Below are 13,065 nucleotides of genomic sequence, written 5' to 3' on the forward strand. Positions count from 1 at the left end.
CTTCTGTATCTATGATATGTACCAGTCCTCACTTTCTCATATGGTAATAATTTATTTAGTTAAAAAATATATTTGTTATAGCTGCTTATTGTAAACATAAAGCCACAGGGTATGTACTGGTAAAGCACAGACTGGAACCAAAATCTGGAATAAACTGGCACAAAATATATCACATGGTAATTAGGTTATGCTACATTTGTAATTGAACACTAAAAAACAACATTCAAAAAGCACGAGGAAATAAATAAAAGGTGTACTGTGCTAGTTTAGTACAGTCTTGCAAATTGTCATCCATATACAACACAATTAGAACTAATTATGCTTTAGAGTACAGTAAGTACTAACATCTGTGCAGTTTAACCAGATATTCTAGTTCAAGTATACAGTATGTTTGTATAATAGACATACTATAACAGAAAGTCAAGTTTGTTTTCAAAGAAATGCTTCCAGGACTCCATTTTGCTGAGATTGGCCACATTTTAGAAAGTTCTGCAGATTCTCAAGAAATTATTGCTGCAAATAAATGATGTTGTTCGTAATCCGTCATTACATTGGAGAATGTATTCCTCTTGTAAATGCAGACTGTATGTAGTTCATTAGTGGAGGTTTGAAAGTTAATATACATAAACCAGTTATGATATTATACATTCAAATTTTGAGATAAATTGCTTGAACAATTAGGATTTGTGTATACTGTGCTTGGCAATTTCTGCTTATCTTCTTCAGTCATGTTAAAAAATTCTTTCAGTTTCTCAGGAATGCAAAAGTCTAGTATTATTAACATGATGCCAATGATAAAGCACAGAAGACCTAAAAAAGAATTGGGAAAAGTAAAGATGATATATTTATTATAAAGAATTAGCAAACAATTAAAAAATATTATGCCTACTGTGTATTCTGGAGTGGACTTTTTCCAAATGTTATACTTATGTGTACTTTTCTACCTGATTAAGATGATAAGAGCATATGACATTTTATCTATCTATCTATCTATCTATCTATCTATCTATCTATATGTGTCTGTCTGTCTATCTACACTCACTAGGGTTATAATTACCAGATAATTGTTTTGTTTTAATACACCTTTTTCCAAATTATTTTACAGTACACAAAATATGTTTTGTCACATATCATTATATCAAGTTATCTCTATTGCTGCTGTCTTTAGTTAAACATTCTTAAATGGCATAGCAAATATAGTTGTTGTTTTTTGCTTGTTTGCTTTATTATTTTTTTGTAATTTATATTTGGCTGGAATCACTGAAAAAAGTTAGCTTGTTTATCTTTTTATTTTGGCTATGTGAGGAATTTTTGACAAGGCTACAGCCTAAACTACTGCACCAATTCTAGTCAAGTTCCCAGTTCTGGAAGACCTGAGTATTCTAATTTTTGTATATATTTTACCAACATGAAAATAATTAATATTTATGGTATGAAGGTGACTGCACATGTTTGTAAATCCCTGCGAAAAGATGTACCAAATATACTCACAAAATATTTAGCACTATCTAGCATACTGCCTTAACCTTTAGAAACCATCCAATATTTATTTAACATATATCACCTAATTATTACAAATATTTGAACTGAGAACCCCGTTGTGATATATTTCATATTGCATGTATAATATATAGCATAGATACAGTATATACCCAACTTATAAGAACCCTCTGTTAAAAAGTCACAAATCTACTATCATCTCTGGGATAAATGTATAAAATAATATATGCTGCTGCAATATTAAAAACAAATAGTATTTATTTAAAATATATCCCAACACATTTTTTTTTAGATTTCCAGGTGATATATTTTACTATTTATTTTTAATATTGCAGCTGCATCACTTGTTATACTTATTTAACCCATAGAGGATAATCTGAAAGCTTTCTCCTGGTTGATTACTGGAGAATGATCTTGAAATTGATAGAGGGTCCTTATATGTTGGTCATATATCTATGCAATATAAGGTATAATAGAAGTGAGTGAACACTGCAACAGGAGATACAGAGATTTTTCCATAGAGCTAGCTGTATGATTCTTTTGTATTGTATTTGGCACTCACCAGTGCTAGGTATTTTTTGAGTATATTTGGTTCATCTTTTCACTGTGCAGGATACTTTGTGAGGTTTACAACATCATTGGTTTCCCTCTTTTTTTAAATATATTTAAAGATTAAGAGCTGAACAGAGGTGGGTGCCCCTATTCCTTGACTAAACTTCTGTTTCTGAATTTGTAACTAGTTATTCTCCTTTTTTATAATAGGACTGAGAAGTAACTTTTATTGAACTATATAGAATTTTTTAAAAAGTACTTATTTTAAAAGTACTTATTTATAAATATAAAAATATATATATACTTTTTTTGTTTTAATGGATATAGTGGAATTTGATTACGTCTGCATTTTATTTATCCTTAACTCAAATTGTTATAATTAAGGTTTATTTTTTATCAAGCACTCAATATTACTGCCCTCTTTTCCATGTTCACTCCCACCACCCCACCCCCTAATGTATAACTGGATTTGTTTTTCATAAACTCCTCATTCACTCATACAATACTTATCTTGTGCTGATGTTCTTGCCTTACAAAAATAATATTTTAAATGCTTCAAACAGAAAATGACGTATAAAGTACCATGGAAGGACAGCCTATATCTACTCTTGACATCTTTAGCACTATGGTTCATATAACTTTTCATAATAACACCATTGACTCCACCTCTTAATAACTCAGAATGCTGAATGTTAAATACATTCTTATTGGAGATGAACGCCAAAATGAAACTTTCATTTATAGTTGGGCCAACTCTAGGACTTTACCCCCAAAAAATTCAATTATCTGTTCCCAAGCACTACAGACCGGCTGTTGCGACAAAGTTACCATTACCATATCAGGTGGTCTGCCCCAAAATTGTGTCATTAGTCCTACACTATATTAAGTTGTTTCAGGGTAAACTTGCACTAATTTTAGTTTCATTTGTATTCAGTATCACCCCAATTTTATTTTTATTCAAAGTTTTCTCCTAATCTTCAATATAAAAAACATATGCAATTATTCAGTCTCCTTGTTAATAGCACCAATGTTCTGATGTCAAGGTTTTGGGGACCCCCACCAAGATAATTCTTCATTTAAATCATGGAAAGACCAGATTAACACTACTATTTATCTCAAAAGATAATTCTACTTTACATATCAAAATGATGCTATACTGCATAACTGAGAAACACCCCACAGTTTAATACTCAGATCATTTAATGCGTCAGATCATTTCTCTTTACTATAATTCTGCCTGCTCAACACTGATGATCGTTTAGTTCTGCCTCACTGCTGACAGAAGATGTAATCAATTTATATGACATGGACACTGATAATCTTTCTTTTTGTGCTAGACTGTTAAGTTATAAAAACCTTTAAAGAGACAGTTAACACTTTGAAATTGTAATATAAAATACTTATTAAATATACATAATAAAACTATTTTGCAATATTCTTTCATTTTTTTATTTTGTCTATTTTCCTCAAATTAAAGTATGAGAATTTTGGACTTCCCAGTCCTGTACATGGCAGGATTCACAAGCCTAACCTATATTTTGCTAATTTGCAGATTGTTTTATTATCTTTTCTGCTGGCAATAGAGATTTTGTAATGACAGTGGCAAACCCTGTCATCTCCAGACTCAAGTCCAAAATGAGTCTTCCAAATAAGCAAAATGGTAAAAAATGTGAAAAACTATTGCAAGGTACTTGCTGTTTGTTTAATGTATCCCAAAGTGAACCTCATATGGACCTTTCCCATATGGAGAACTATTTGGTCATGTATGCTTGTGCTAACCATAAGCATTGGTGAACATAAACATTTAGAGGTCAATTTATTAAATGTCGCTGTAGTGAATCATGGCCGCCCGACATTGCGAAATGCCGACAGCATACGCTGTTGGCATTTAATTATGCTATCGGCATTTAACATTGCACAAGCATTTCTTGTGAAATGTTTGTGCAATGGCAGCCCCGGCAAATTCGCTTGCAGGGGGTGTCAATCATCCGTATCGGATCAGGATGATTGCTGTACGCCACCTAAAAGGTGGCGGACAAGTTAAGGAGCAGCGGTCCTACGACCGCTGCTTCTTAACATATGTTTCCGGTGAGCCGGAAACTTCGGACGGAGGAAGCAGCATCCGCTGCCTATTTAATCTCCCCCATGGAATACAGTCTAGTTTAATTTTTGCTTGCTTGAATTTGCAGACTACAGTGTTATTAGAGATTTCATTTATTATTGTACTTGATTTTTGAAAATTCAAAAATAAAATATAAAAAAGTATTAAACTTTCATGGTTCAGGCAGAGCATGAAATAATAAAAAAAATGAAATAAAAAAATAAAAATTTTTTTTAAAATAGCAGTTTACTTCATATTATTATATTATGTACACACTTTTTAAGGGAGCCATCGGCTGCTACTAAGCATGTGCAAGACTTCACACTATGGACCAGATTAAAGAGGCGCACTAAATAACTTTTTCACTCGCGTGCTAACTGCACTCCAAGTAAAAAAATTATGTGGCCGGGTTTGCACACATATTACAAGATTGAAGTAAAAGTTAACGCACAAGCGAAAGTCAGATGCACGCTAACTTCAGGACTTTAGATACCACATCTGTGCTAACTTCTCCCCATAAACTTTTATGGGGCTTGCTGTTCAAAAAATAAATAAAAATAACAGTTATAGCTTGCGCACTTAGCCCAACTGTGCTAAACCCAAAGTTATAAATACTTTACATTCCAACGTTCTTCACATAGAAGAAAATGTTCTTTTTATTTTAAAGTATATATTTCTATATATGTATATGATGTAATTTATATACTATATATATATACAGGTGGCCCTCGTTTTACAACGGTTCAATTTACACCGTTTCAGAATAACAACCTTTTTTTTCCAGTCATGTGACTGCTATTGAAAAGCATTGAGAAGCAGTGCATTTATTAAAATAGCCAGTAGGTGGAGCTGTCCGCTTGTGTTGCAGCAAAGCCAAGCAAGCTGAAATTAATCAGTTTAACCAGACCTGAGCTATCGAGCAGATTTCAAAGGAACAAAATCTTCCTGTCTATAAATCAGTCCAGATTGGAATGCATAGAAAGAACTGTTTGCAGAAAAATGCAAGTGAAGTCTGTGTTGTGTGAGTATTTTATTAGGTTTATAATGCTGTTTAGCAAATGTTTTGTTCATTTAACTTAGTTTATGCTGTTTAGCATTTAAAGTCTTCATTTCAAAGCTTTAAAAATAATGTATTAGGTGCTACTTATGACAATTTTGAGAGGGGTCTGGAACCTATCTCCCTCACTTCCCATTGGCTTACATTATAAACTGGGTTTCGATTTACAACGGTTTCGATTTACAACCATTCCTTCTGGAACCTAACCCCGGCGTAAACTGAGGGCTACCTGTATATATATATATATATATATATATATATATATATATAGTAAAGATCCACACTCACTGATATTTATTATTTATTATAGTGGCATTTGGGAGCAACAATGTCATTTTTGCTCTGAAACATGATTATAATACATATCACAATTGACACAAGTCCAGTGAGTGTGGATCTTTACTATATTGGATACAATTTATCTTTCCTGACACTCTGGCACATTGCGGTTTCTTTTGAGATGTGAGTGCAAATCCACCCTGACTATTCTTGGTGTATATATATATATATATATATATATATACACACACACACACATTGGAGCACTTTCTAGTCAAACACTTTGCAACATACCATATCCCTTTTTAACCCTTTTAAAACATATTTATCAATATTAAAATGATATAGTAATATATAGTAATATGTAGTAAGTATAGTAATACCAGTGCACATTAGCACAGTCGCAATATCCATTGAAAGTGTAGGCTGCACTTGAGCGAAATCGGGCACTCTTTTATTTTTCTGATTAACGCACTTTACTAACGTAGTGCAGTCAAGTCAAATTGTTTATTGAGCCCACGCTATCATTAACGCGTCACTTGCAATCTAGCCCTATATACTTATTTCAGTCTGTGATTGGCTGATGACTGTCAGGTGATACTTAGTAAAGGAAAATTAATAGAATATTTGAAATTTGTTAGAAAAAAACTACTGCTCATATTGAAAATACAAAGTAAGTGTTTTTTATATATATACAGTATACATTTATATACAGTATATATATATATATATTTATTATTATTATGTATTGTTGATTATGCTGTGTTACTGTATTTAATGATCCTTTAAATTGTAAGTTTTTTTTTAAGCAGGTTCCTTATTGTCATCATTGCTGTGCTCCTCCCTAATTGATGTCAATTTATTGCATAATGATTTATATTGTAAACTGTGTGTGTTTTCATTTCAGCTCTGCATAACCTGTTGGAGCCTTACAGATGACAATACTGATGCAGGGCCAATCAATGCTGAAGATTTTAATAAAGTCAGATGGATCTCTGGCTCACCTGTTGCAAGACTTAACCAAAATGACACTCCATAGTCAGTTTTCAGAGAATCTTTTCCAAACTGTATGTTGCAAAATGCCACGTTTCTCACAGTAGAAAAGGAAATAATTGAAAAGATGATAAATGCAGCTGTCACCAGAGTCATATAAGCTCCATATATGAAAACAGGCATAGAATAAAGGATGTTGCAGATAATCCAGGAGCAAAACGCTACCCTGCAATATAAAACACATTTGGATTAGTTACATAAAAAAGGATCAAAGGCAAAACCAATAATTTCATATTGTAAGCTAGTTTACTAATTTTGAATGGAAATAAATGCAGAATAAATAGTGCTTATTAGTAGACATGTGCACTAAATGCAGAATAAATAGTGCTTATTAGTAGACATGTGCACTAAATGCAGAATAAATAGTGCTTATTAGTAGACATGTGCACTAAATGCAGAATAAATAGTGCTTATTAGTAGACATGTGCACTAAATGCAGAATAAATAGTGCTTATTAGTAGACATATGCACTAAATGCAGAATAAATAGTGCTTATTAGTAGACATGTGCACTAAATGCAGAATAAATAGTGCTTATTAGTAGACATGTGCACTAAATGCAGAATAAATAGTGCTTATTAGTAGACATGTGCACTAAATGCAGAATAAATAGTGCTTATTAGTAGACGTGCACTAAATGCAGAATAAATAGTGTTTACTAGTAGACATGTGCACTAAATGCAGAATAAATAGTGCTTATTAGTAGACATGTGCACTAAATGCAGAATAAATAGTGCTTATTAGTAGACATGTGCACTTCCTACGTCATATGTTGAATATTTTGCGCCTATGCTGTTCGGTATTCATCTCATTTTATCCACCAATCAGCAAGGACAACCCAGGTTGTTCACCAAAAATGGGCCGGCATCTAAACTTAAATTCTTGCATTTTAAATAAAGATACCAAGAGAATGAAGAAAATTTGATAATAGGAGTAAATTAGAAAGTTGCTTAAAATTTCATGCTCAATCTGAATCATGAAAGAACATTTTTGGGTACAGTGTCCCTTTAAGAACAAAATAGCAGTTAGAAGAAAAGCATAAGGCATGATTACAAACCATTTACACACTATTTAAAACTGTTTGCGTTTCCTATAAAGCACTTCTTTATCTTTTTGTGCCATTATCTCCACATAGGTGTTGTTTATAGTTGCACAGTAATTTACCTTTCAAGGCTATGGGAAAGGAAATTATTCTCTAGCCGGTTAACATTAGAGCTGCCAGGAACAGGCCAGTATCTTAGAAAAAGTAAACTGGGACCTTCTGTTGATAAGCATATACTAACTGCCAGAGGCAAGAGAGAGAGACTCAGATGAGTCAATCAATTTATTTTTATTATTTCACACCTCTCAGTTCTTGAACAACAAGCCTTTTATGCAACAGTCAATGTATTCTGGGCCCTATAGGTCTACTACGATTTCCTGTCTGTGTTATTCACCTGAATGAATCTCTCTCTTGTGGTCATCTACTCATTTATCCCCACAATGCACTGATCCAGTCCCGCTTACAAGCTGTGCCCCTCACCCTGGAGCATCCTTTGTCACAGGCTGCCTCCCACCCACTCACCCTCTCACTGTTCCATGCTTAATATGAGGCTCAACGACTCTCATTTCACTCTATCAAACTGGCCTAGTGCCAGGCATTGACTATACACCATTTACTTTGCATCTAGATCCTTCTCACAGGTGGTACTCTTCTATCTTTCCTCTGTTGCTCCTAGAAAGCTGTTATTACAGCAGGCCATCTATCTTTATTTCAATCCAAAGATCAGTATTCAGGAACTGCAATAACTATTATATCAAGATATGTAATTACGTTCTGCTTAAGGCACTCAACAGACATTAAACTATACTGAATGCTTAGTAAATATGACCCTAAATCCCCAACTTAATAAACATACTAGCTGAAACAACTTTAAATTATCTGTCTTAATATCAAATTTGACAAAGTACAATATGGTGAATCATAACAACAGCTTAATATTTTGTCTTCAATAGACTCTAATATTACTTACCACATACATACTGAGGCATAATGTCCAGAAAGTCTATACTGGGTAAATAAATCACATGGACTATACTGTGCAAATTTCTCCGCAATATACATGATGGGGTTAGGTAAACCTTTTCTAAGTCCTTCATTGTAGTATTGATTGTAGTCTGATCCAAAGCTCCAGACAAACTGTTCATTATAATTTATTGTTTCATTAATTTGATGAACAGGATTTCCTGAAACAAAAATACATATAAATTATAACTGACTGATTGCTTTAATATTGATAATGATATAACACTTAATGAACGCTTAAACAACCATAGCACAAGTCAAGATTATTGTCATAAGTAACATTTGGGCCTTCATCTCTTATGTGTATAAATACAAACTGAGGCTGATACTAGTAGGTCCGGGTAAAAAAGAGCACGGTTACAGAATGTCTTTGGTAATAAATTTGAGTACTAATCCACACTCTGATCTCCCAAATGTACCAATTTAAGGTAACAATTTTTTTGTTGAGAGAGATAAACCATGTGCTTAGATTTTAGCCTTATTTTCAGACTGTTTATCAGGTGGGTACTTGGCTTTCTAGGTGTTTCCCTATTAATTTAAAAGAAAGTTAACTATGCATATTATATTTAATTAAATTAAAATAAGATATAATTAAGGTTCCCTAAAACTCTATAATTTGTGTCAGAGGAGGATGAAACATTTATGTAAAGAAAACTTCCCAAGTTCCATTAATAAGAGAGAAATCATTTTTTCAGCTATTGTTGTTAGTATCTATTATACTAACGTGAGATTAACAATTAATGTTAGAATTCCTTATGATACCAAACATACTTGACAAGCAGTCTGAATATAATACTTAAATTCAAAGATATAGGGAAAGATTATAAGTGGTGCGCTAATTTGATTGAGCTCACTAACTGCGCTCTGCTAACTGCTAACTGCGCTCAAAGTAAAAGAATAGTGCAGCTGGGAAAAGTGCGCGTATTAAAATGAAAAAGTAAAAAGTTAGTGCAAGAGAAAAAGACTAATGCCTATTTTACGAGTTTTGCGCTATGAGCGACTCAGTGCTAACTTGCAAGTTATTGTCCCAATTAGCCAATAGGATTGAGCTTGCATTCTATTGGCTGTTCCAATCAGCCAATAGAATGTGAGCTCAATCCTATTGGCTGATTGGATCAGCCAATAGGATTGAAGTTCAATCCTATTGGCTGATTGCATCAGCCAATAGGATTTTTTCACCTTTAATTCCGATTGGCTGATAGAATTCTATCAGCCAATCGGAATTCAAGGGACGCCATCTTGGATGACGTCCCTTAAAGGAACCTTCATTCTTTGTCAGCCGTCGTCAGAAGAGGATGCTCTGCGCCGGATGTCTTGAAGATGGAGCCGCTCCGCATCGGATGGATGAAGATAGAAGATGCCGTCTGGATGAAGACTTCTGCCGACTTCGATGAGGACTTCTGCTGCTTCGTTGAGGATGGATGTCCGGTCTTCAAAAACTGTAAGTGGATCTTCGGGGGTTAGTGTTAGGTTTTTTTAAGGGTTTATTGGGTGGGTTTTATTTTTAGCTTAGCGTTTGGGCTGAAAAAGAGCTAAATGCCCTTTTAAGGGCAATGCCCATCCAAATGCCCTTTTCAGGGCAATGGGGAGCTTAGGTTTTTTTAGATAGAATTTTATTTGGGGGGTTTGGGGTTTGGTTGTGTGGGTGGTGGGTTTTACTGTTGGGGGGTTGTTTGTATTTTTTTTTACAGGTAAAAAAGCTGATTTCTTTAGGGCAATGCCCTGCAAAAGGCCCTTTTAAGGGCTATTGGTAGTTTAGTTTAGGCTAGGGTTTTTTTTTATTTTGTTGTTTTTTTTTATTTTGATAGGGCTATTAGATTAGGTTTAATTAGTTTAAATATTTGATAATTTCTTTTTTATTTTGTGTAATTTAGTGTTTGTTTGTTTTTTGTAATTTAGTTAATTGTATTTAATTAATGTAATTTATTTAATTGTAGTGTAAGGTTATGTGTTAGTGTAACAGGTTAAGTTTTATATTACAGGTAAATTTGTATTTATTTTAGCTAGATAGTTAGTAAATAGTTAATAACTATTTAGTAACTAGTCTACCTAGTTAAAATAAATACAAACTTGCCTGTGAAATAAAAATAAAACCTAAGCTAGCTTAGGGTTTATTTTACAGGTAAGTATTTAGTTTTAAATAGGAATTATTTAGTTAATTATAGTAATTTTTATTTAGATTTATTTTAATTATGTTAAAGTTAGTGGTGTTAGAGTTAGGGTTACACTTAGGGTTAGGTTTAGGGGTTTATAACTTTAGTATAGTGGCGGCGATTTTGGGGGCAGCAGCTTAGGGGTTAATAACAGTAATGTAGGTTGCAGCGATGTTAGGGACAGCAGATTATCGGTTAATAATATTTAACTAGTGTTTGTGATGCGGGAGTACGGCGGAATAGGGGTTAATAATTTATTTTAGTGGCGGGGATGTCCGGAGCGGCAGATTAGGGGTTAATAATTTTATTTTAGTGTTTGTGATCTGGGAGGGCCTCAGTTTAGGGGTTAATAGGTAGTTTCTGGGTGTTAGTGTACTTTGTAACACTTTAGTTATGAGTTTTATGTTACAGCTTTGTAGTGTAAAACCCATAACTATTGACTTTCAGTTTACGGTACGGATCTTGTAGTTATGGGCTGTACCGCTCACTTTTTGGCCGGACAGGCAAACTCGTAATACCGGCGCTATGGAAGTCCCATTGAAAAAGGCCTTTTTGTAAACTGCGGTAGTTACGTTGCGTTACGGCCAAAAAAGTGTGCGGTACAGCTGTACCTGCAAAACTCGTAATACCAGCGGTAGTGAAAAAGAGCCATAATGCTGTTTTTTCACCCATTACGCAAAACTCATAATCTAGCCGAGTGTGCACTAAATTCAAGACTTCAGACATTGCAACTGCGCTAACTATTTCTGCCGATAGACTTCTATGGGGCACGCTGAAGAAAGCCTTATTAGTTATCTCTTGCGTGCTATCCCGACACTGTGCTAGATCAACTGCACTAAAGCTGAAGGTGCGTTAGGAATAATTTACATTCCTATGTTCTTCATATAGAAGAAAATGTTCTTTTCATATATAGTATTTAAATATATATGTATGATTTTTAAGTAAAATATATATCTATACCAATATATATATGAGTATATACAGATATATATATATATATATATATATATATATATATATATATATATATATATATATATATACCGGTATATTAATTGTTTATATACAGATATATAGAAAGATATATTTTAAAATAAAAAGAACATTTATTTTCCAAGTGAAGAGCATATTTAAAGTATTTCCTATCAAAATATATTAAAACATGTTAAAAATTAATAAAATATTATATTGCATGTTTCAAGGTATTTGACTGGGAAGGCCTCCGATAAATTTGGGACAGTATTGAAAATGCAAAAAAATAAACAAAAAGAGTAATTTGATAATTAAATTTACCCTGTACTATATTGAAAACACATTATTTTATGTTTTTCTTGTGAATTTAATGTATTTTTTAAAAATATACACTCATTTTTGATGGGTATGTATGTATGTGTATGTATGTATGTGTATATATATATATATATATATTATGTTATATGGGTAATTTGAATCTCACATAGTTCCTCTCTACAAATGGATATGGGCATATTCTGTTATGTGCTATAACAACATTCTTATTTCCTGTGGGCCCCTTATGCAGATGTGAAGTTAACTACGTTTTTTTATATATTTCCTGTGACCTCATGTATGACGTATACATCACTATAAATTCTTTGTGTGTTCTTCAAATAAACGGGACTTTTGTGAAAACACTCAGTTGCATGTGTGTGTGATTTCAGTGGTCACCCCAGGGCCCTGAAGAAAACGTGTGCCGCACCCTTATCAGCCAGAGCAGAGCTAAGGAACAAAAGAAGTGACCCTACAAAACTGGTGTCAGAAGTGGGATGAAACAGGGAACTCTCGGAAGGTGAGTTGAACAAAGAGTCTTTTTATTCTGACCTTTTTTCTCTTACCACGAGACCCCTTAAGTTTCATTTTACATAGGAATAGTTGGGGAATATATATATGTGAATCTTTGGTAGATTCTAAAAGAGGAATAGTAGATTTAGAGATTATTATTAGAGATAAGTTAGGAGTTGAGAATGGGCAAATCCCAGTCTAAACAATTTCCATCACCTATGCAAGGAGAAAAATGTAAAGATTATGTGGGAAAATATAGCAGATTGGACAGAAGCTATGAGAAGCTCTGATCCATTCCCCAGAGAGGGGGATAATGATACATTTCATATGCATATGGTAAAAGGGTTGTGTCTAGGTGATGAAGAGGCATTTCCATGGTATAATGGTGATCCAAGATGGAATATGGATTATATGAAAAAGGGTGGGGAAAATTGGCTGACTGTTGCTCCATACTGGCGATATATTGATATAGATGGGAATAAAAAGAAGGGTAAAAGTGAGAAGCA

The 13,065-nt window shown here is 33.5% G+C and overlaps 1 protein-coding gene across 1 annotated transcript in view; it reads right to left on the reverse strand.

The window, feature by feature from the left end:
* Positions 1–640: 640 nt before the first annotated feature.
* Positions 641–13,065, reverse strand: part of DUOXA2 (dual oxidase maturation factor 2) — a 41,214-nt gene continuing 28,789 nt past the window's right edge. Inside the window, exons 4-6 of the mRNA XM_053719348.1 lie at positions 8,554–8,767; positions 6,494–6,708; positions 641–810 (exon numbers count right to left, since the gene is read on the reverse strand). Coding sequence (XP_053575323.1) covers positions 641–810; positions 6,494–6,708; positions 8,554–8,767 — 599 coding nt within the window. The remainder of the gene's footprint in view (positions 811–6,493; positions 6,709–8,553; positions 8,768–13,065) is intronic.

This window comes from Bombina bombina, chromosome 6, assembly GCF_027579735.1.
Source record: "Bombina bombina isolate aBomBom1 chromosome 6, aBomBom1.pri, whole genome shotgun sequence".
Taxonomy (NCBI): domain Eukaryota; kingdom Metazoa; phylum Chordata; class Amphibia; order Anura; family Bombinatoridae; genus Bombina; species Bombina bombina.